The sequence below is a fragment of the Rana temporaria genome, chromosome 2, assembly GCF_905171775.1.
Source record: "Rana temporaria chromosome 2, aRanTem1.1, whole genome shotgun sequence".
NCBI classification, from domain to species: domain Eukaryota; kingdom Metazoa; phylum Chordata; class Amphibia; order Anura; family Ranidae; genus Rana; species Rana temporaria.
Window position 1 is genome coordinate 485,473,303 of NC_053490.1, and position 24,928 is coordinate 485,498,230.

At 45.8% G+C, this 24,928-nt stretch overlaps 1 protein-coding gene across 1 annotated transcript in view; it reads right to left on the reverse strand.

The window, feature by feature from the left end:
* Window positions 1–1,385: 1,385 nt before the first annotated feature.
* The window catches only part of HSPA13 (heat shock protein family A (Hsp70) member 13), a 32,760-nt gene continuing 9,217 nt past the window's right edge, over window positions 1,386–24,928 (reverse strand). The window contains exons 2-5 of the mRNA XM_040338799.1: window positions 14,935–15,275; window positions 13,905–14,118; window positions 4,639–4,806; window positions 1,386–2,169 (exon numbers count right to left, since the gene is read on the reverse strand). Of these exons, the coding sequence (XP_040194733.1) occupies window positions 1,541–2,169; window positions 4,639–4,806; window positions 13,905–14,118; window positions 14,935–15,275 (1,352 nt within the window). The 3' untranslated portion in view covers window positions 1,386–1,540. The remainder of the gene's footprint in view (window positions 2,170–4,638; window positions 4,807–13,904; window positions 14,119–14,934; window positions 15,276–24,928) is intronic.

The window sequence follows — 24,928 nt, forward strand, 5'->3', positions numbered from 1 at the left end:
GCGGACTTGTTCATAATGGGAGCGTGTGAGGGGCGTATGGCAACAGAAGGGGGCGTATTTTGTATTTTTACTACACGTTTTGCCCTTAACACGTGTAGGAAAAGTAGCAGATATATTTGAGACAAATTCCGCCTCCATCGTAATAAAATACAAAATACACCCCCTTCTGTTGCCATCCGCCCCTCACTTGCGCCCATCATGAATAAGTCCGCGCCTTGCACGAGCATCGGGAACTTATTCCAATGTTCATGTGCATTACAGGGCGGGCATTATTCGACTGGGGGCCTTTCTCGTCAGTACTTTGGACCCTCAGCTGGGGCATTCAGAGCGCATGCGCCATGACATCAGCAGCTGCATGCATAGGGAATATCTCCTAAACCGTACAGGTTGAGGAGATATTAATTTTACCTACAGGTAAGCCTGATTATAGGCTTACCTCTAGGTAAAAGTGTAAAATGTGGGTATACACCCACTTTAAGCCCCCGTTCACACCTAGGCGTATATACGCCTGTAGTGCGACGCCGCAGCCGCCCCTGAGACGCTGGAGGGATGATTTCACATTGCCCTCTATGGAGATGGTTCACATCTCCACACTGAATGCCGTACGCCTGCCGCCTGAAAACAAGTCCTGGACCTTTTTTTCAGGCGGCTTTCGGCGTTCGGCATAGGAGATGTGAACCATCTCCATAGAGGGGGTGAAGGCTGCATTCACAATCGCGGCGTTTTGTCGCCGCAAATCGAGGTACAAAACGCCGCAATTTTTTCGGCGCAATTCGCGCGACAAAACGCCGCGATTTTGTACGCCAAGGTGTGAATGCAGCCTAACTCTTTCCATACTCTACACAAAAGCTACAAAATAAAAAATGTTTGGCTGGGATTGGAGGAATACTATATATTTTAATTACAGTGTTGGGAGTGGCTAGTGTAATGAGTAAGTTCCACTTCCCTCAGCTGCATCATACACCAAATATACAGCCGCTAAACCTCACCACCGTTTATCCTCTGCCCCCACACATCTGGTCCTGTAGTTCTTTGGAACAGAGGCCGTTGGCATCAGGGAAGTTTATGGGGATTTCACAGAGACAGGAAGTATGTGGGCAAAGGATGATCCATGGCATAGCCGAGATTTTTGCATCTGCATATCTGGCAAAGGATGCCACAGAAGTTTACATTACACCTGCCAGCCTCAACAATGTTTTATCTCTTCCCGGAATTTACCTTCAATATCCATTTTATGTATAATGATAGCACTGTATATAAAACTCTATACACTGCAAGAGAAAATAGACTGTAGGACGATGAATGCAAAGACATATCTACATTCAAGTATGTGATGTGCGGAATGTTCCACAGATATAAAAAAAAGTCATAAATATAACCAAGACTTTCTCCAAACACACTTCATAAAGTGACTATACATTCCAGGAAAGTCTTTCACAAACGTCTTAAAAAAATAAATATCTTTTAAAGGGCAGCTTTAAACACATACTATATTGGCGTGACCACACCTCTCTGGAATACACGTTGACGTACAGAATCTTTAATTGAAGTTCGTTTTTCGTAAATGTCTATTTGGTATTTCTATTGCACTGACTTGAAGAGGCCAGGAGCCTCCCATAATTCCTGCCTGTATTGCCACTCCTATCACTACAGCCAGGTCGGGGTCAACCGATGTGTTGGGCTCCTTGCTGAAAAAGTCCCTGATAACTTGACGAATACGAGGTATGCGTGTGGATCCGCCGACCAGAACAATTTCGTCCACTTCTTCCTTCCCAAGGTGCCCCTCTTTTAGTACACGTTCTATGGGCACCAGGATCTTCTGGAACAGATCCTCATTCAAGTGCTCAAAGAGCTTCCTTGAGATTTCTGTTTCAAAATGGACCTTTTGAGGTTCGTTGCTCTCATCTTTCTGATTTAAAGCGACGTTCTCCTGGGTGCGATCTTCTTCGACCTTCTTCCCTGTTTCCGATGAGTGATATAATGTTAAAGGCATACGAACCCATGAAGAATTATACAATGTGAGGTTCAACTTGACGGCTTCCACAGACTGTCTGAGTCGGTGGATTTCTTCTTTAAGAGATGGCAGTGATCCATAGGTAGAATATATATTGTCATATAAGTACTGCAGGAGTCTCTGATTGAAGTCCTGACCTCCAAGCTTATTGTTACCTGTTAGGTTAATCAAAAGGCAAAACTTAGGCTAGTATAAACCTCAAACAACTAGTATACTCTAAATTTCATAGGAAAAAACCCAACCCACCCAAAACAACTATACCAAGTAGTAGTCTCAAAGCTATATATAGTAATAATGGGGTATATGGCACAATACGTGTTGTGTAACTTTATACTGATCTCATGCACCAAATGCAGCACCTCTGAAGAGACCGAAGTATCTCTAGCCACTTAACCCCCGGACCATATTGCTGGTCAAAGACCAGAGCACTTTTTGCGATTCGGCACTACGTCGCTTTAACTGACAATTGCGCAGTCGTGCGACGTGGCTCCCAAACAAAATTGACGTCCTTTTTTACCCACAAATAGAGCTTTCTTTTGGTGGTATTTGATCACCTCTGTGGTTTTTAGTTTTTGCGCTATAAACAAAAATAGAGCGACAATTTTGAAAAAAATGAATATTTTTTACTTTTTGCTATAATAAATATCCCCCAAAAATATATAGAAAAACATTTTTTTTCCTCAGTTTAGGCCGATACGTATTCTTCTACATATTTTTCATTAAAAAAAAACAAGAAAAAAACGCATTAACCGTTTTTTGATTGGTTTGCGCAAAAGTTATAGCGTTTACAAAATAGGGGGTATTTTTATGCCATTTTATGGCGCTAAGAGAGTCGACGTATAGCTACGAGCTCTCGCGCAGGGGAGCCGACCTGCCGCCGTAGAACTGCAGCGGCTGGTCGGCAAGCAGCTATCCACAACACGTATTTATACGTTGTAGCTTTGAAGTGGTTTGCCGGGGGTTATGGCTAAAGCCATCAGCCATAACCCCAGTATTTATTTTATTTCAGCTGGCCATTCTGTTACTCATAAAAGTGATCCGAGCGGCCGATTAGCCACTGGATCGCTTTTAGAAGCAGCATGAAGGGGACATCCTTCTCTGCTCACCAGGTGTTTTTGCACAGCTGGCCATAGATGTGAACAGATTGTCTCTGATCATCTCTATGATCTAGGAAGACCTGAGCGACCTCATGAAGTCACTTCTGGTCTATGGCAGAAATAAACTTTTTTTTTTTTTTAAAGATCACTTTTTTGATTCTTTGCTGATAAGGAGGACCTGTCATCCCGGGGGGGGGGGGGGGTTCTGTATTGAGGCACCTAAACTGAGAAGGGGGGGGTTGGTTCTGTGTTGAAAAGCTGGTGGGTCCATGCTGGACAGGGAGTAGGCTGGCAGGGAAGATAAGGGAATTTAGGGGAGATCTCGATCGTGAAGAATATGGGTAAGGAGTGAATTGCATTGAGTAGAGGGGGTCATTTTGATGATACTTTCTAAAGTGGTGCGTTAGAGCTTATTCCCACTAGTGGTTGGGGGGCAGTAAAACCCCACAGCTGAGCCACAGTTTTACCACCTTCAACCACTCCCCTTTAAGCTGCTGAGGCAGTACCCAGGGGTGTACACACACTGGGGTAGATTCAAAAAGCAATTGCGTCTGCGTAACCATAGTTACGCAGCGCAATTGCTTACTTGTGCCGGCGTATCGAATGCTCCCGATTCAGGAACCTCAATACGCCGACTGCAGCCTAAGATATGACTGGCATAAGGCCCCTTATGCCGTCATATCTTAGGCTGCATTCTTACGCAGGTCGCTAGGTGGCGTTCCCGTTGTGGTCAGCGTAGAGTATGCAAATTGCATACTAACGCCGATTCACAACCGTACGCGCGCCCTGCGTACGCAGTTTATGTCGTTTGCGTACGTCGGGTTTTGCGTAAGGCTGCCCCTGCTATTAGCAGGCGCAGCCAATGCTAAGTATACCCGTCGTTCCTGCGTCGCGAAATTTGAAAATTACGTCGTTTGCGTAAGTGAATCGTGAATGGCGCTGGACGCCATTCACGTTCACTTTGAAGCGAATGACGTCCTTGTGACGTCATTTACCGCAATGCACGTCGACGGAGCATGCGCACTACGCTTGGCGCGGGAACGCGCCTAATTTAAATGATCCACGCCCCCTACGGGATCATTTAAATTGCGTGCTCTTACACCGGGCATTTTTCAGGAGCGCCCAAGCAATTTACGGAGCTACTGCTCCGTGAATCAATTGTAGCGCAGGTAATTTACGGAGGCGCAGCAGCAAAACGGTGCGCTGCGCCTCCGTAAAAACAGCGCAAATGTACCTGAATCTACCCCACTGTGGTCACGATGCTGTGGTTCGTGGCCCTGGAAGGACTTGTATGTCTTTAGTTATTATTGGAGGTTTGCTAGTAAATAATTTTTCTACAAATAAATAGGTGCACTCCAGAGATCTTTGATCTCCTTCATATTGTTCAGGTAGATCTCCACCTCTTAAAATGTTGCCTACCCCAGCTATAGAGGAATATGCTTCATTCACATTTCATGTCTGAGGTTTACAACCACCTTCAGTTATATTTTAAACTTGCCTCATATTACCATAAATGTTTCTGCTTACCTGCCATGGCTCGGGTTAGGAACATTCCTCCTTGTTTATTTAATAGAGACACATCCAACGTTCCTCCTCCCAGATCAACCACAAGGACATTGAAGACATCAACCTTATGTAACCCATAAGCCATTGCTGCTGCTGTGGGTTCATTGATGACCCGCAAAATATCCAGACCTAAAACAAGGAAAACAAGTTAGCTATGAAACAATCAATCAGCCACCAATAACATCTTATTGATCAGTGCTGGCCATGGTGAAATGTTCATCTTACCCAAAACAACCAGTGAGATTGTCACTTTCACTCTTCCAATAGAGAAAAGAAAACAAAGACTCCAGATTGGTTGTTGAGGACAAAGGACCAATGCTGCCTTTGGCCACTTTGATATCTTTCAGCTCATTCTAAATGGCGTCTCTAATAAAGTATAATCCAATAACATTTTATACTTCTATAATATTTAGCTGATGTATTAATCTATTTATAATGTGATGACAAATTCCTCTCTACAGAACACATACTGTAACTAGAGCAGTCATTCTCAATCAGGGTTCCTCCAGGGGTTGTTAGGGGTTCCTTGAGCAATGGCTGATGGACGTGATATTTAATGGTGCCTGGACTGTTCCAAGGACAACACCACTTGGCAAAACCAGTGGCATGACAGAACTCTATATGGGGGGAATTCTTCCAATTGACCAACAATGTAGGGTGTATTCCTCCAACTGATCACCAATGTAAGGGACGTTCTTCCCACTGGCTCCAACAGGGCGCTCTTCCCACTGCCTCTCAGTGAAATAAAGCACTCTTAACCACTTAAGGACCGGACCAATACGCAGCTAAATGACCCAAGGGGTTTTTACAATTCGGCACTGCGTCGCTTTAACAGACAATTGCGCGGTTGTGCGACGTGGCTCCCAAACAAAATTGGCGTCCTTTTTCCCCCCACAAATAGAGCTTCCTTTTGGTGGTATTTGATCACCTCTGCGGTTTTTATTTTTTGCGCTATAAACAAAAATAGAGCGACAATTTTGAAAAAAATGTGAAAAATATACTACAGCGCTAATTAAATAATCAATTCCACGTGCACCTAAATAAAAAAACAAATAATATAGCTGCTATCTTGAGTGATACCAAATCCAAACAGTGAAACATATAAAATATAGATGCGCTTATATCCAGCCCTCAGATGATACAGGCACTCACAGACAGGGATTGCATGAAAGAAAAGAGAAAAACCTCATTGCACAATATTCGATGACAGATCAAAAATGTAATCAGAGCATTGACATATGCACTCACGAATCCCCGCTTTCAGTAAAGCATGAAAACGCCGCTCAGTGTGCTGTTTCCTCAGCTCGGTCCGATGCACTCGGATTCAATCGCAGGCTCCTCCCTACGCGTTACGTCACAGGCACGCCACTTACTCATGCAATCCCTGTCTGTGAGTGCCTGTATCATCTGATCACAGCGGTGGAGGGCTGGATTAGCATTCAGATTGAAGAGAGTGATTTTTCCCTGCATGGAATCCTGCTAATCACTGTGCACTAATTAAGGACATATTAGTAATTCACAGTTTAAGGAGTGTTCTCCCTGATTAGTTTTCTTTGTAAGTTTTATCACCTTTTAAGTTAATATTAGCGCATCTAAATTTTGAAAAAAATGCAATATTTTTTACTTTTTGCTATAATAAATATCCCCCAAAAACATATCTAAAACATTTTTTTTTTCTCAGTTTAGGCCGATAAGTGTTCTTCTACCTATTTTTGGTAAAAAAAAAAAAAAATCGCAATAAGCGTTTATCGATTGGTTTGCGCAAAATTTATAGCGTTTACAAAATAGGGGATAGTTTTATTGCATTTTTTTTTTTTTTTACTACTAATGGCGGCGATCAGCGTTTTTTTTCGTGACTGCGACATTATGGCGGACACTTCGGACAATTTTGACACATTTTTGGGACCACTGTCATTTTCACAGCAAAAAATGCATTTAAATTGGATTGTTTATTGTGAAAATGACAGTTGCAGTTTGGGAGTTAACCACAGGGGGCCCTGAAGGAGTTTAGCTTCACCTAGTGTGTGTTTACAACTGTAGGGGGGTGTGGCTGTAGGACTGACATCATCGATCGAGTCTCCCTTATATAAGGGATCACTCGATCGATACGCCGCCACAGTGAAGCACGGGGAAGCCGTGTTTACATACGGCTCTCCCCGTTCTTCAGCTCCGGGGAGCGATCGTGACGGAGCGGCTATAAACGAATAGCCGCGCCGTCGTCCCGGATCGCTCCCCGAGGTAACCCGACTGCCGCAAGTACCGGGGGGGTCCCGATCGGACCCCCGACCCACGTCTAGGCAGGCACGTACAGGTACATTGATGTGCCTGTCCGTGCCATTCTGCCGACGTATATGTACATGAGGCGGTCGGGAAGTGGTTAACTGATCTCCAATATAAGGGGCACTATTCCTCTCGATGAGCAGAGATATTTGAAGGCCTCTCTCTTCCTGACCATTATGTAGAGCAGGGGTCTCAAAACTTTCTAAACAAAGGGCCAGTGTACCGTCCTTAGGGGGTTCAGACTGTGGCCATTGCAAGTAGAAAATGTCCTGGCATCATTGGGAATAAACAATGCCCCATCTTTGGTGTCATTTGGTGGGAACAATCATGCCCCATCATTGGGTGCCATTTGGTGGGAACAACAATTGTGCCCCACCATTGGGTGCCAGTTGGTGGGAAGAACAATCGTGTCCCAGCAACACCGGAGGAACTGTTCCCCATCGCTGGTGTCACTGGGAGGGAGGAACTGTGCCCCATCCCTGGTGTGATTTGGGAGGGAGGAACTGTGGCCAAATGTTGGCATCAGAGGATGAAATATTGCCCCTAGGGCCAAATTAAAGCAAGCAAAGGGCTGCATCCAGCCCCAGGGCTGCAGGTTGGAGACCACTGATGTGAAGGGTCTTCTCACTCAATGAAAAGGCCACTTCTCCTACAGAATGCAAGTTTCAGTGAACACCGATGTAAGAAGGCATTTCTCAACAAATTACTATGCAAGAAAGTCTGTTAAAAAAAAAAAAAAAAAATGTAAACACCAGTGCAAATGATTTTATCATGTAGCGCAGGGAAATAAAACAAATATTTGGTTGTCAAATACTCTAGGTATGTCATAGTCTTTATTGTTTTGTTTATTTTACAGTAAAACCTTGGATTGCGAGCATAAATCATTCTAGAAACATGCTTGTATTCCAAAGCACTTGTATATCAAAGCAAATTTTCCCATAAGAAATAATGGAAACTCAAATGATTCGTTCCACAACCATTTACTTCATTGGGTCTTTCAGTCTATAGTCCATATAAAAAGATTATAGCAATGTGATAGGTTGTGTAACCATAAAATATCCATCCACAAATGGAAGCCTCCACAAGGGGATTAGAAGAAAAATCCAGTAGGAGTTACAGAGTATAAAAGAGAGGAGAGGCGCCTCTAAAGCCTCGTACACACAATGGAGGAACTCGTCGGAAAAGACACATCGTTTTCCGACAAGTTCATTGTTAGGCTTGTGGAGAAACTCGACAAGCTTTCTTTGCGTACACACTGTCAAGACCAAATCTCCTTGTTCAGGGGAAGTTCGATTCCACTGGCACAACCCTGGGGGCTGCTTTTGCTAATCTCATGTTACTGCGTGTTAAGTAAAAGTTTGGTGCGAGACGATTTGCACTTTTCAGTCTGTTACAGCTTGACAAATGTGCTATCTCCATTACAAACGCTACTTTTACCGAAGGTGCGCTCCCGTCTCATACTTTATTCTGAGCATGCACGGGTTTCTAAGCATACACACGATCATGTTTCTCGTCGAAAACCAGCCCGACGAGGAAATTGAGACTCCTGTCGAGGAAAAAGAGAACTTGTTCTCTTTTTTCCTCGTCGAGTTCCTCGATGAAAAGCATACACACGACCGTTTTCCTCGGCAAAAAAGCTTCTTGATGGATTCTGTCGAGTTTCTTGGTCGTGTGTACGAGGCCTAAGTGTAGCAAAATTTTGCTAAATGTTGTACCTTCAATAAATGTAACCATATTGTTGCACTAATGCCCTGTACACACAATCGGAATTTCCGATGGAAAAAGTCAGTCGGACTTTTTCCATTGGAAATTCTGTCCGTGTGTGTGCTCCATCGGATTATTTCCATCAGAAATTCCGAGGAATTCCATCGGAGTTTAGATAGAGAACATTTACTCCGATGGAATTCCGTTGTGATTTTGGTTGGACAAAGGTCTGATCGTGTGTACGGGGCTTTAGAGGCGCCTCTTTTATACTCAGTTGTGACATGATGCTACTTGTAAATCAAGACATCGCTTGTATATCAAGTCAAAATGTATTTGAAAATTTTGCTTGTCTTGCAAAACGCTCTCAAACCAAGTCACTCCCAAACCAAGGTTTTACTGTATATCTAAAACTTGCCAATAACACTAATGTGCCGTGAACTAGAAACATGTTGCTTTTTAGAAAGGGTATGACATGAAAATAGTTTCAAGGGTTTCCCTGAGTAAAAAGGTTGGGAAAGGCTGATCTAGAGGAAACTTACAATCTCCCTGCAGATAATGTCTTTAATGTGAACCAAATCCAAGCCTCCAGCACTAAATATTGAGGAACCACGGTTAGGCTGTGATACCCCGACAAGCCTTAATGCATTTGGAAATGTGCATGGGGACTATCAGACTATAATGATCACTGACAGCAACTGTTTAGCCCAGGGATCCTCAAACTACGGCCCTCCAGCTGTTGTAGAACTACACATCCCATGAGGCATTGTAACACACTGACATTCACAGACATGACTAGGCATGATGGGAATTGTAGTTCCTGAACAACTGGAGGGCCATAGTTTGAAGACCCATGGTTTAGCGTATAGACAGCTGGATAGGACTCCATTGCCATGGTCCACCCTCTGGAAGACCTGCATGATCCTCTAAGCCAGGGGTCCCCAAACATTTGAAACAAAGGGCCAGTTTACTGTCATTCAATATTTAGGGGGCCAGACTGTGGCCAGTGGAAGTAGAAAATGCCCGGAATCCGTGGGAGTAAACAATGCCATAGGCTTGGTGGTCAGTGGGAATAACACAAAATTACCTCTTTGGTGTCAGTGGGAGGAAAAATACCCCATCATTGGTGTCAGTGGGAGGAATAGTACCCCACCATTGGTGTCAGTGGGAGGAATAGTACCCCACCATTGGTGTCAGTGGGAGGAATAGTACCCCACCATTGGTGTCAGTGGGAGGAATAGTACCCCACCATTGGTGTCAGTGGGAGGAATAGTACCCCACCATTGGTGTCAGTGGGAGGAATAGTACCCCACCATTGGTGTCAGTGGGAGGAATAGTACCCCACCATTGGTGTCAGTGGGAGGAATAGTACCCCACCATTGGTGTCAGTGGGAGGAATAGTACCCCATCATTGGTGTCAGTGGGAGGAATAGTACCCCATCATTGGTGTAAGTGGGAGGAATAATACCCCATTGTTGGTGTAAGTGGGAGGAATAATACCCCATTGTTGGTGTCCGTGGGTAAATTAGTCCATGTCTGGAACCAGTGAGAGGAATAGTGCCTCATATCAGTGGAAGGAATAGTGCCCCAAGGGCCAGATAAAGGCAAGCAAAGGGCCACATCCGGTCGAAGTTTGGATATGCCTGCTCTAAGCCACTGGCACTTCAATTCAGAACACAAAAAAAGGGTTATGGCGCGTACACACGATAATTTTTCGTCATGAAAAAAAACGACGTTTTTAAAAACGTCATTAAAAAATGATCGTGTGTGGGCTTCACATCGTTTTTCGGCTTCTGAAAAACGACAAAAAAAAAATTCGAACATGCTGCATTTTTTCACGTAGTTTTTTTAAAATGCAGTTCTCCGGGTTGTAAAAAATGATCGTGTATGGGCAAAAACGACGTTTTAAACCCACGCATGCCCAGAAGCAAGTTATGAGACGGGAGCGCTCGTTCTGGTAAAACTACCGTTCATAATGGAGTAAGCACATTCATCACGCTGTAACAGACAAAAAAAGTGCGAATCGTCTTTTACTAACACAGAATCAGCTAAAAGCAGCCCAAAGGCGAATAGAACTTCCCCTTTAGAGTGCCGTCACTGCGCTTTGTTCATCATTTTGAAAAAACGATGGTGTGTGGGCAACGTCGTTTTTAATGATGAAGTTGGAAAAACATCGGTTTTTTTTCATGATGAAAAACGTTGTTTTTTTTTTAATGCCGAAAAATGATCGTGTGTACGCGGCATTAGAAAGAGCAGAGAAGATGCTGTGGCCTATGAATCTTAGAGATAACAAAGATCCTTGTGAGTTGGGTCACATATCAGATCAAGGGCGGATCCAGAGTCTAGTCTCGGGAGGGGCACTGCCAGAAAATAAGGTGTTGCTTACAGAAATCAATTAGGTGTCCGGTGTGTCCTCTGCAATGTTGCAGTACCGCTAAAAAAATCAATGATCGCCGCCATTACTAGTAAAAAATATTTAAATATAAATGCCATAAATCTATCCCATAGTTTGTAGACGATTGTCAGGGACTGCAGACATGGTACAAGAGATGGTCAGAGACTGCAGATGTGGTACAAGAGATGGTCAGAGAATGCAGACATGATACAGGAGATGGTCAGAGACTGCAGATGTGGTACAAGGGATGGTCAGAGACTGCAGACATGGTACAAGAGATGGTCAGAGACTGCAGACATGGTACAAGAGATGGTCAGAGACTGCAGACATGGTACAAGAGATGGTCAGAGACTGCAGACATGGTACAAGAGATGGTCAGAGACTGCAGACATGGTACAAGAGATGGTCAGAGACTGCAGACATGGTACAAGAGATGGTCAGAGACTGCAGACATGGTACAAGAGATGGTCAGAGACTGCAGACATGGTACAAGGGATGGTCAGAGACTGGAGACATGGTACAAGAGATGGTCAGAGACTGAAGACATGGTACAAGAGATCAATGCAGCCTCATCAGTGCCCATCATTGCAGCCTCACTGTACATATGAACGCAGCCCCACTTTTGTATATTAATGCAGTCCCACTTTTGTATATAAATTCAGTCCCACTTTTGTATATTAATTCAGTCCTACTTTTGTATATGAATGCAGCCCCACTTTTGTATATAAATGCAGCCCCACTTTTGTATATAAATTCAGTCCCACTTTTGTATATAAATTCAGTCCCACTTTTGTATATAAATTCAGTCCCACTTTTGTATATATAAATTCAGTCCCACTTTTGTATATAAATGCAGTCCCACTTTTGTATATAAATGCAGTCCCACTTTTGTATATAAATGCAGTCCCACTTTTGTATATAAATGCAGTCCCACTTTTGTATATAAATGCAGTCCCACTTTTGTATATAAATGCAGTCCCACTTTTGTATATAAATGCAGTCCCACTTTTGTATATGAATGCAGCCCCACTTTTGTATATAAATGCAGCCCCACTTTTGTATATAAATTCAGTCCCACTTTTGTATATAAATGCAGTCCCACTTTTGTATATAAATGCAGCCCCACTTTTGTATATAAATTCAGTCCCACTTTTGTATATATAAATTCAGTCACACTTTTGTATATAAATGCAGTCCCACTTTTGTATATAAATGCAGTCCCACTTTTGTATATAAATGCAGTCCCACTTTTGTATATAAATGCAGTCCCACTTTTGTATATGAATGCAGCCCCACTTTTGTATATGAATGCAGCCCCACTTTTGTATATGAATGCAGCCCCACTTTTGTATATGAATGCAGCCCCACTTTTGTATATGAATGCAGCCCCACTTTTGTATATAAATGCAGCCCCACTTTTGTATATAAATTCAGTCCCACTTTTGTATATAAATGCAGCCCCACTTTTGTATATAAATGCAGCCCCACTTTTGTATATAAATGCAGCCCCACTTTTGTATATAAATGCAGCCCCACTTTTGTATATAAATGCAGCCCCACGTTTGTATATAAATGCAGCCCCACGTTTGTATATAAATGCAGCCCCACTTTTGTATATAAATGCAGCCCCACTTTTGTATATAAATGCAGCCCCACTTTTGTATATAAATGCAGCCCCACTTTTGTATATAAATGCAGCCCCACTTTTGTATATAAATGCAGCCCCACTTTTGTATATGAATGCAGCCCCACTTTTGTATATGAATGCAGCCCCACTTTTGTATATGAATTCAGTCCCACTTTTGTATATGAATTCAGTCCCACTTTTGTATATGAATTCAGTCCCACTTTTGTATATGAATTCAGTCCCACTTTTGTCTATGAATGCAGTCCCACTTTTGTCTATGAATGCAGTCCCACTTTTGTCTATGAATGCAGTCCCACTTTTGTCTATGAATGCAGTCCCACTTTTGTCTATGAATGCAGTCCCACTTTTGTCTATGAATTCAGTCCCACATTTGTATAATAATGCAGCCCCACTTTGTCTATGAATGCAGTCCCACTTTGTATATTAATGCAGCCCCACTTTGTATATTAATGCAGCCCCACTTTTGTATATGAATGCAGCCCCATTTTGTATATGAATGCAGCCCCATTTTGTATATGAATGCAGCCCCATTTTGTATATGAATGCAGCCCCACTTTGTATATTAATGCAGCCCCACTTTTGTATATGAATGAAGCCTCACTGTGCATGGCACTCACCGTGGCATTGCCTTGATCACACACAGCAGGTATCTCCTCTCCCGACGTGGAACAAACAGGAGCTTTAGGTCTGTGTTTGGCAGGGCAGTGTGCTCTAGCAAGGTCCCCCCCTAGACGGGCTTGTGTGATAGACAAAACACTGATTCAATCAGTGTTCCATCTCCATCTACTATCACACAAGCAGGTCTAGCACAGGCAGCACAGCCGAACACAGACCCAGCTCTCACACACAGCGAGAGATGCCCGGTGTCATACACGCAGGAGAGAGGGGGAGCGCTGCAGTCAGCTACAGCTCAAAGCAGCCTCAGGACAGGCAGCCTACCGGGCTGCGCCAGATCGGCCCTGGTGATGACAGAGAGAGAGTGAGAGACTCAGCAGCGGCAGCTGCAGGCACTGCAAAGCAGTTTTAAAAAAAAATTCTAAAAAAAAAAATTGCCCTGTTGCGCGCCCCCCCCCCCCTGGATCCGCCGTTGTATCAGATTCCATTCCAATTTTCTAAACATACCTTTATGTACAGCTTTAACAATATGCTGCTAATCAATGTTATTGGTTTCCCAAATACATTTTTATCTTCTTCATCACTCACCGGCCAGGTTTGCTGCCTTCACAGTATAGTTGCGCTGTCTTTCATCAAATTCCGCAGGAACTGAAATAACAGCCTTAGACACAGGAATACCAAGGTACTTTTCTGCCATCTTCTTCAGCTTTAATAGTAGCTGAGATGCAATGTACTCTGGGGTGACGGTAAAGGTTTCATTGGTTTTGATTGAATACACAGCATCCCCGCCATTGTTCACAACCTACAGACACAGCATACAGTCAATGGGCTTTATACTGATAAGAAAACTACATTTGATGAATTATTGTCAAGTCTAAGAGCCTAGGTTCACACTGATGCCGTAACCAGCAACCCCCCCTCTTGCGTACTGTCGGTCGGGTCAACCCCCCAATGCGTGGTCGGTCATCCAGCCCCGAATTTACCCCATTTAAGTCGCGGGCGGGCATCACTCCTATCCTCTGCGCCACGGCAGCTTGAGTCATGCATCTCCTCCTGGGTGTCCAATAGAATCCCCTGTCCTTTCAGCCAATCAGGTGACAGTTCTCAGGACTTGCTTTTTGACTGGCCAGGAGGAGAATCAGTGTAACAATACTAGCAAATATTCATTCACTATTTTCACACAAATGGGTGTGCTCGGGCGCAGAGCCCACCCTTTTTTTAAGTCTATTAGATCCTCTGGCTCTAATCACGTGCTTCAAAAAAAAAAGAAAACATTGGAATCCATGCGTCCCGGATGTAGATTAGGGGGCCAGATGCATGGACAGAGTGGGCGGCGCCCCTGTGCCCCTTATGGATGGGCCATCACTGGGAACAGGTAATAATAAGAGGTCTATTTTTATTCTCTGCTGCAGACTTGGACATGGACTTGAACCAATATCTGGTCATCGCAGCCCAGAACTTTTAATAAAGATATTGGCACAGAGATTATAGTTTTGTCTTAGTCAGTGGTCCTTCCATCTTTTTCTTCCTGTGTCCTATATCTCCAGTTAGTCCATTACAAGACTATAATGGTGCACCCCTAAACATTCTCTATGAAGGGCAGTGTACAGTCTCTTACCTTGAATTGATATCTGTCACTCTCCTTTTCCAACTCCTCAGGGCTGAAGATTTTCCCGATAAATCTTTTGGCATCATATATGGTATTCTGGGGGTTGGCATCGGCAAGCTCCAGGCCTTCATATCCCACATATATATCCTTCTCTGTAAAGGACACAATGCTTGGTATACTCTGGTGACCGTCATCATCCATAATGACTTTCACGTCTCCCGTGCCAGGATGGAACACCCCAACAGAACAGTATGTGGTTCCAAGATCTATGCCAAGAACTTTTGGAGTGGGCATAGGCAAATATTGCTGTGCCAAATATCCAGCTAACAGAAGGGCCAAAATGGCCGAACCTGGAGTGGGAATAAATTAAAAAAAAGAGAAAAAAAAGACATTTAGAAAAAATATTAATAAGCAACAAATTAGAGCATTTTTTACAATTCTGCCAGCAAACACTGCAACTGAAAATCAGAATGTTCACCTGGGTAGTCCCCTGCAGCCAGATATCACAAGCTCCTCACATGTGGCATGGGTAAGGCACTGATCAGCTTTGCAGGCTGTAGCCTGCAGCACTGATCCACTGGGGAGAATCCAACAGGGCGGTCAATCAGTCCCCATACACACATTGAAATTTGGCTTGTCCCTGCTCGATTGGCCAAATTTGAATCCATGTATGGCCAGCTAAAGCCTCCTAACCATTGTGTATTTGGCTCTTTCACCGTTTGATGCATGACCAATCAGTTTGAATACCGCCAGCATTTTTAACACTTCCTGCCCCTAGGATATCATTTGACATCTTGGACTTTCAGTGGTCGTACCGGCATAATGCCTGCAGCTACAGACATCATCCCCGTATCTTTCTTTTTTTTTTTTGCCAGCTATTCCCTGTAATGTAAAAGTCATCCTAGTGGTGAAATTAGCCGCTGGATTGCTTTTACAGGCAGTAGGAGGGGATGCTCCCCCCTCTCACCAAACCAACCCCGTCCCACCATGCTCACACGCAGTGGTGAACACATATGCAGGTTGCGCCCACATACGCAAACAGTGTTCGCACCACATGCGAGGCATCGCCGCAAATGTTATAGCAAGAATTCTAGCACTAGACCTACTCCAACTCCAAACTGGTAACCTGTAAAAAAATTTAAAGGAGTTGCCAATGGAGATTTTTAAGTACCGTAGTTTGGCGCCATTCCACAAGTATGCGCAATTTTAAAGCATAACGCGTTGGGTATCTATTTACTCAGCATAACATCATCTTTTATATTTTACCAAAAAATTGGATTATATATTGCATTTTTTTTTTAATCGTTGAGTAAATACTCTGCGACAAACAATTGCAACACCCACCATTGTATTCTACAGGGCCTCTACTTATAATATATATATATATATATATATACCCGGATTCACATACCTTGGCGCATAGTTATGCCGGCGTAGCGTATCGAATATACGCTACGCCGACGTAGCGCAGAGCGGCGAGCACAGTATTCACAAAGCACTTGCTCCCTAATCTATGCTGGGTTCCCTCGGCGTAACTCGTCGTAAGTGGCAGTGGGCGTGAGCCATGGTAATGAGGCGTGACCCCATGTAAATGATAGGCTGAGCGCCATCAAGAAATGAATAACGAACGGCGCATGAGCCATCCCATGGACGCTTACCAGTGCGCATGCTCAGAATCACGTCGAAACAACTGCCTAAGTTACGTCGAATCACTGCCTACGACTTGAACGTAATCTACGACTAGCCCTATTCACATACTACGTAAAAAACGACGGCTGTGTTCCCTGGTGCAGCCATTTGTATTGATGCTGCTGACTTACACCTGCTTTATGAGTCAGAACTTTACGCCGGACGTACGACTTACGTAAACCGCGTATATTAATGCGCCGGGCGCAAGTGCGTTTGTGAATCGGCGTATCTCACTCATTTGCATATTCGAATCGTAAATCAATGGAAGCGCCCCATGCGGCCAGCGTAAATATGCGCCCACGATACGACGGCGTAGGAAACTTACGTCGGCCGGATGAAGCCTATTTACAGGCGTATCTTGCTTTTTAGAGTCAGGAGCATATGTGCACTTACACGGAGTATCTCGAGATACGTCGGCGTAAGTGCTATGTGACTCCGGGCCATAATGTTTGGGGGTTCAGAGTAATTTTCTAGCAAAAAAAAAAAGTCAAGATTTTTAGGAGAGGAATGTCAGAATTGGCTTGGGTGGGAAGTAGTTAAACAGGAAGAAAAGCGGTTCCCAATAAAAGGTAATAGCATTAAAGGGATACCGTCACCCTGCCCATGCAAGAAAATATACATTTTCGAAATACAGGGAAAACGGAGAAGAGACGTATCTTTTTTAAATCCTTAAGCAGCTCATAGACGATTCGATTTATCCATGGTGCAAAGAAAGAAAAAAAGGGATTTTTAATAACAACTTACCTGTAAAATCCTTTTCTTGTAGTACATCACGGGACACAGAGCAGCATAGCCATTACATATGGGTTATATAGTGCACCTTCAGGTGATGGACACTGGCACTCTCCGACAGGAAGTTCCCTCCCTATATAACCCCCACCCATAGTGGGAGTACCTCAGTTTTGTAGCAAGCAATATGCATCCCAAAATTCCCCAAAAGAGGGGTGGGAGCTCTGTGTCCCGTGATGTACTACAAGAAAAGGATTTTACAGGTAAGCTGTTATTAAAAATCCCTTTTTCTTTATCGTACATCACGGGACACAGAGCAGCATAGCCATTACATATGGGATGTCCCCAAGCAATGCAAATGAGGGGAGGGAAAACAACCATGCACAGAAAAAAACAGCGGGTGCCATAGGACAAGAGGATCTTATACTGCGGCCTGCAGAACCGCCTGCCCGAAGGCTGAATCAGCGTTCCTCCTAACGTCCATTTGATAAAATTTAGCGAACGTATGAACCGACGACCATGTCGCTGCCTTGCAGACTTGGGCCATGGAGACCTGGTGATACGCTGCCCAAGAGGCGCTCACGGCTCTTGTGGAATGAGCCTTGATCGACAAGGGCGGGCTCTTACCTTTCAGGCCGTAGGCCTGTACAATCACTTGTCTAATCCACTTGGAAATGGTGGCCTTAGACGCTGCCTGACCTTTTTTAGGTCCCTCCGGCAGAATAAATAAGACTTCAGTCTTGCGAATCTGGGCTGTGGCCTTTAGATAAATCTTAACAGCCCTAACCACATCTAAGGAATGCAGGAGTCTCTCCTTCTTAGAAGAAGGTTCAGGAAAAAAGGACGGGAGAATTAAGTCCTGATTCAAATGAAAGCTAGATACCACCTTTGGTAGGAAGGACGGATGTGGTCTAAGAACGACCCTGTCCTTATGTACAATCAAGTACGGTGTCTTGCATGACAAGGCTGCCAGTTCTGACACCCTTCTGGCGGAAGCCATAGCGACCAAAAAAACTAGTTTCCTAGTCAACAAGACCAGCGGGATTTCAGACAGCGGTTCAAAGGGCTGGCTCTGCAAAGCCGAGAGAACCAAGTTTAGATACCAAGGATATAGGGGAGCTTTAATCGGAGGGTTAATCCGAATGACTCCCTGTAAAAAAGACTTCATTAAGGAGTGAGAGGCCAGAGGTCTCTGAAAGAAAATGGATAAGGCCGAGACCTGTCCTTTGACTGTGCTAATAGCCAGTCCCCTTTCTACTCCTAATTGTAGGAATTCCAGGATTCTCCCAATGACATACTTGCGGGGATGCCATCTCTTAGCCTCGCACCATGTAATGTAAGCCTTCCACACCCTATAGTATATAAGCCTAGAAACTGGCTTTCTTGCATTAATCAGGGTGGGAATGACCCGGCCAGAGAGGCCCCTGTTTCTGAGAATTAGGGATTCAGCCGCCAGGCCGTCAAATTTAGGGCCTGTAAGGCAGGATGGAAGAACGGTCCTTGTGAGAGGAGGTCCGGCCTTAACGGGAGGACCCAAGGTTCTTCCACTGCCATCCTTATTATTAAGGAGTACCAAGGCCTCCGGGGCCACGCGGGGGCTACTAGAATCGTTGGTTTGTGCTCCACCTGAATTCTGAGAAGAAGACGGGGTAGCATCCGTAACGGAGGGAAGGCGTAGATTAGTGCAAACTGATGCCAAGGACATACTAGGGCGTCCGTCCCGTAGGCCCATGGATCCCTTGTCCGTGACACGAATCTGGTCAATTTCGTATTGAATCTGGAGGCCATTATGTCCACCTCCGGGACTCCCCACCTTTGGCAGATGTCCTGAAATACCTCGGGATGGAGGGACCATTCTCCCGGAGACATCTGATGGCGGCTGAGGAAATCCGCCTGCCAATTGTCCACCCCGGGGATAAACACTGCTGAAATGCAGGGAACATGGGACTCTGCCCAAGCAAAGATCCGGTCCACCTCCTTCTGGGCTGCCTGACTTCTGGTGCCGCCCTGGTGGTTTATGTAGGCCACAGCCGTGGCGTTGTCGGACTGTATCCTCACAGGGGAGTCCTGTAATACATCTGTCCATGCAACTAGAGCTAACCGGATTGCTCGTATCTCCAGAACATTTATCGACAGGATCGATTCTGCTCCTGACCACTTCCCTTGCTGGGTCAATCCGTCCAGGACTGCGCCCCACCCCAGAAGACTCGCGTCTGTGGTCACAATCTTCCATGAAACTGGACAGAACGACCTTCCCTTCAAAAGGTTCTGTGGGACCAGCCACCAGCACAGACTCTGACGGGCTGCCTGGGACAGGGATATGGGAAGATCCAGGGCCTGGATTCTCTTGTCCCAAGCTGCGAGAATTGCTTTCTGCAATTTTCGGGAGTGGATCTGGGCGTAGGGCACCGCCTCGAAGGTGGCCACTAGCTTGCCCAAGAGGCGCATACACAGGCGAACTGTTGGCCTTGCGCGGCTTAGAACCACCTGGATCAATTCCTTTATAGAGTCCACCTTGGACTGGGGAAGAAAGACCTTCTGCTGCATAGTATCTAGAATTAACCCAAGATACTCCAACCTTCTTGTGGGCTGCAAGGCCGACTTGTCCTGATTTAGAACCCAACCCAGGGTTTCTAGATAATTTACCACTAAGCAAACTGCCTGTTTTAGGCTGGCTACTGAAAGATCGACGACTAATAGATCGTCTAGATAAGCCATAACCAGGATCCCCTGGGATCTTAGGTTGGCCAACACCGGGGCCAAAATTTTGGTGAAGACCCGGGGAGCCGTGGCTAGCCCGAAGGGCAAGGCCGTGAACTGAAAATGCCGATGGCCTAAGGCAAACCGGAGGTACCTGAAATGGCCGGGGTAGATTGGCACGTGCAGGTATGCATCCTTGATGTCGATGGATGCGAGAAATTCTTTTCCCTGTAGGGCGGCCATCACTGAACGAATGGACTCCATACGGAAGGAGCGAACCCTTAAATAACGGTTCAGGGTTTTTAGATCCAATATTGGTCTTACATCGCCGTTGGGCTTTGGGACTATAAATAGATTTGAATAAAATCCTTGTCCGCGCTCCTGAGATGGTACTTCCATAATCACTTGTTGATCTAAGAGGCGATCTAGGGCTGCTAGGAGCGAGACCCTTTTCTTTGGATCGCTTGGGAGCCTGGACTCCTGGAAGTGAGGAGGGGGAAACCCCAAAAACTCCAGCTTGTATCCCCGAGCCACTGAGGACAGAACCCATTCGTCGGAGATTCTGGCCTCCCAAAGCTCCGAGAAAAAGCGGAGTCTTCCCCCCACCCGAGAGAGTGGGGGCGTCCCTTCACAGATTCGCTTTAGGGGCAGCTTTAACTGGTTTGCGAAACCACGGTTTTTTGATACCTGGAGCTTGCCCTTGCGGTCTGTTTGCGGGTGAACGGCCAGCAGGCCGTCGATACTGCCGGGAGGGTGAGGGACCTGGACCTGGAGAGTTTGGGCGCTTAAAGGTTGGCCCTCGAAACCTCTTTTTAACAGGCAGGAGAGTGCTCTTGCCACTGGAAATCTTCTGGATATACTTATCCAGATCATCTCCAAACAACCTCTCCCCCTGGAACGAAAACCCAGTTAAGAGTTTCTTACAGGGAGTCTCTGCCGACCAATTTTTTAGCCATAAAAGTCTTCTCATGTGAACCAGGAATAAGGATAACCGAGAAGCTTGCTGGATGGAATCCTTAATGGCATCTACGGCAAAGCATAATGCCCTAGGCAGATCAGCCAAGTCCTGTGCCTGTTGCGCCGGAAGGTCTCTTAGAACCTGTTTGGCCTGGTCCTTCAATGCCTGGCATACTCCAATGGCGGCTACCGCTGGTTGCACTACAGCCCCTGCGGTGGCAAAGGAAGATTTTAGCAGAGTTTCAAGCCTTTTATCGACAGGATCCTTAAACATGTGAATGTTGTCTACCGGACACGTCAAGGACTTATTGACACATGAAATGGCTGCGTCCACCGTAGGGACAGTCAATTTTTTTGAAAACCCTTCTTCCAAAGGATATAAAACTGAAAACCTCTTAGGAGGAAGAAAGATCCTATCTGGTTTGGCCCAATCCTGAAAGATTAGGTCCCTCAGCAAGGGATGGACCGGAAAAACCGCACTGGTTTGGGGAGCTTTTAAGGAACCAAGGGAGGATACGGTAGCCTGAGGTTCAGGCAAGGGTAACTTAAATGCCGTCCGCACCATGTCCGCTAAGGACTGTATCCATAGTCTCTCTGCCTGAGAGGCTGAGAACGGTTCCTCTATTGTGGATTCTTCCGAACCCTGTTCCAGGGGGTCATCCCCCTGCTCCGCCAAGAAATCAATTTCTTCTTGGGAAAGGACCTCCTCATCTGGAGAGTCGACCCTAGGGGAAGGGGACCTAGTCCGTTTCTTCCCGGGAAATGATGCGGCCAATAAAGCAGTCATTCTTTGCTCAAATCCGCCTAAGGTGGCGGCTAACATCTCCTCCGTAACAAAGGAGGGAGTTGGTTGGGTAGGGCCAGCCGTAGCACCTAGCAACCCCAAAGGCTCAACTGGGCTAACGACCTCTGGTCTGTCCGGGGAGGAAGGCACTGCAGAGGTCTGGCCAAGATCCTCCGAACCCGATGGGGAACCCTTCTGCTTTTTTGTAGCCTTAGCATTTTTGGAGCTTCCCGCGCCCTTAGGAGCCATCTATACAAACCCAAGGTACTCCGCTAAACACCACTAACTGTTTTAATCTGCAGAGACACAAAAAACACCTCTTTGAAAAAAAGTGTCAAAAAATTTATAGGTTAGGGTGCTGTTAAATTAATAAACCTCCCATAACCTAATAAAGATGGACAATACAACGCCCCAAGGGCTTGCAACTCACACAAAAAAATGAGCTAAGTAAAGCCACCTTTATGCTGATCTGGGATAGAGCCGTGGGTAGCAAGGCTCAGACTGCTGCAAGTACACCGGCTTTTTAAACAAAAAACGAGCCGCAGGCTCTTTAAGAAACGTGTACTTCACCAGATCCACCACCGGGTGTCACTCTCCCTTTGCACGGTACTGCTCTCACGCAGTTAACCTGCCGCTGCTCCGTGTCCCACGGCGACCCAGATCGACTGCCAGCCTAATATAGGCTCTCAGAGCAGGAAGAGGGACCGCCCCGAAAAAAACTCCGCCTCCTCACGCAGCGTCGCCGCGTCTATTTACACGGTGCGCGCGCGCGCGCTCGTTCCGGACGCTGCTGGAGGAGCAGAGACACACGTGGGGCTGCAGTATGGGAGTGAGACGCCCGAACAGGCTTACGGGGGAGCTATGTAGCTGCGCGGATGGCAAGACCTCCATGCTACACAAGTGACCCCCCCTAGCGCAATAGCACTCTTATTGTAAACCTTATGGTATGCAGCCGTCTACCAGACCCAGCCAGGGGAAACATTAATGGGTACATAGAAACCATCCTGTCATGCAGACTTTGTGGAATGAGGCGCCCATGCACAGAGGCATAAAGCGGGCTAAACCCAGAGTCCCCTGTGGGGGCCTGCTGACAAACCAAGTTCCGCAGGCCCCCTCTTACCTTCTCCACGCCGCAGGGTATTGCCAACTGCAAGAGGCCCAATCTTCCCCCTAAAACGTGGGTAACGTCATAGACCTTCAGGTACCGGGGTCCAGATTAGGAACACCACACTCCTGGACCTATATAGCACTGCTGGCAACAGGAATTGCTTGGTTGCAGGAAACCAGTCCTGGAACCCAGAGTCCAGCTCTCGCAAAGGAGAAGCGTTATAGGCAAAACCCCCTCCAGGACCTGGGGGCCCGGGTACCGTCCACTTTGGCTATGAAGCACCTTGGACGGATCCGGTCAGCTTGCCCTGGTCCAGAGGACAACTATAGGCAGAGCTCTTCAATGCACCAACACCTAAGACACTGGCGAAAAAACTGAGGTACTCCCACTATGGGTGGGGGTTATATAGGGAGGGAACTTCCTGTCGGAGAGTGCCAGTGTCCATCACCTGAAGGTGCACTATATAACCCATATGTAATGGCTATGCTGCTCTGTGTCCCGTGATGTACGATAAAGAAATCACTTGTTTTCCCATCAACACAGTGTTAGGGGAATGCGTCCCCCCAGCGCTATGTGTTTTGCTGGTGGAAGAGTGCGGGAAGCCATCCCAGCCTGCAGATTACAATGAGCACTGCTAGCGGCTATAGCCAACAGCAGTAATGACATGCAGGATGGATATAAATCAATGTTTTTTTTTTATTAAATTATCAGATTTTTGGGATTTAAATCAGATTTTTTTTATTTTTAATCAAATTTATTTTAATAAAATACTTTGAGTAAAAATCTATTTAACCTGCCTATTTGTTGTCATCTGCAGCAGCCGGTTTATATTCCTCCATTATTTAACAACGCACACAATCAGCATGCAGGTGTGATCAGCACAACGTGAGTCACCATCAGCAGAGTCATTACCAGAACAATAGGCAAATATCAAACAAACAACCTTCATTGCTTCCTGCTCGATCACTTGTGATGTAACCTCTCAGCTATTAAATTGCTTCCTCCGAGTCCGATACTCACAGACGCTGGCTCCAGCTCCATGACAGAGTATAATATACCCGCTGTCAGATATTATGCACTACAGGGAAGGAAGAGATCACAGTAGGCCTGGACCCACTGCCCTTCCAATTGGTAAGCAATGTTATATCCCAGCATGGCATTAAAGCACAACTTTGGTGGGAAAAAAAATAATATATTTATATATATATATATACCGTATTTATTGCGGTATAACGCGCTCCCGCGTATACCGCGCACCCCTAAAGTTGCCCCGAATCCTGTGAAAAAAAAGTTTTTTTTGTACTTACAGTTTTGGTGTCTTGCGCGGCGTCCATCGGCGGCCTCGTCGGGTCCGGCGTCCGTCTGCGGCTTCGGGTGTCCTCTGCGTCGGGTCCGGTGTCCTTCTGAGGCTTCGGGTGTCCACTTCGGCGGGTCCGGCGTCCGTCTGCGGCTTCGGGTGTCCTCTTCGGCGGGTCCGGTGTCCTTCTGAGGCTTCGGGTGTCCACTTCGGCGGGTCCAGCGTCCGTCTGCGGCTTCGGGTGTCCTCTTCGGCGGGTCCTTCTGCGGCGTCCTTGCATCCTCCCCGCGCCGAGTTTGAATACTGCGCCGACATATACAGAGCGCAGTACACTCGTGTATTGTCGGCAACTCTCGCGCTGACGTCCTGTACGTCCAGGACGTGAGCGTGGAAGGAGCCGAGACTGCCCGACTATACACGAGTGTACTGCGCTCGGTATATGTCGGCGCAGTATTCAAAACTCGGCGCTGGAAAGCGGGTATCGGCGTATACCGCGCACCCACGATTCAGGGCAAAAAAGTGCGCGGTATACGCCGATAAATTATATATATATATATATATATATATATATATATATATATATATATATATATATATATATATATATATATATATATATGAGATAGAGATAGAGAGAGATCCCTTATAGTGGGGCTGTGTCTGCACTGCAAGGGTTAATTCCTTGTTTAGGTCTAGGGGACTTGTTAGGGCTCTTTCACTTGGGCAGTCCGACTCGGCT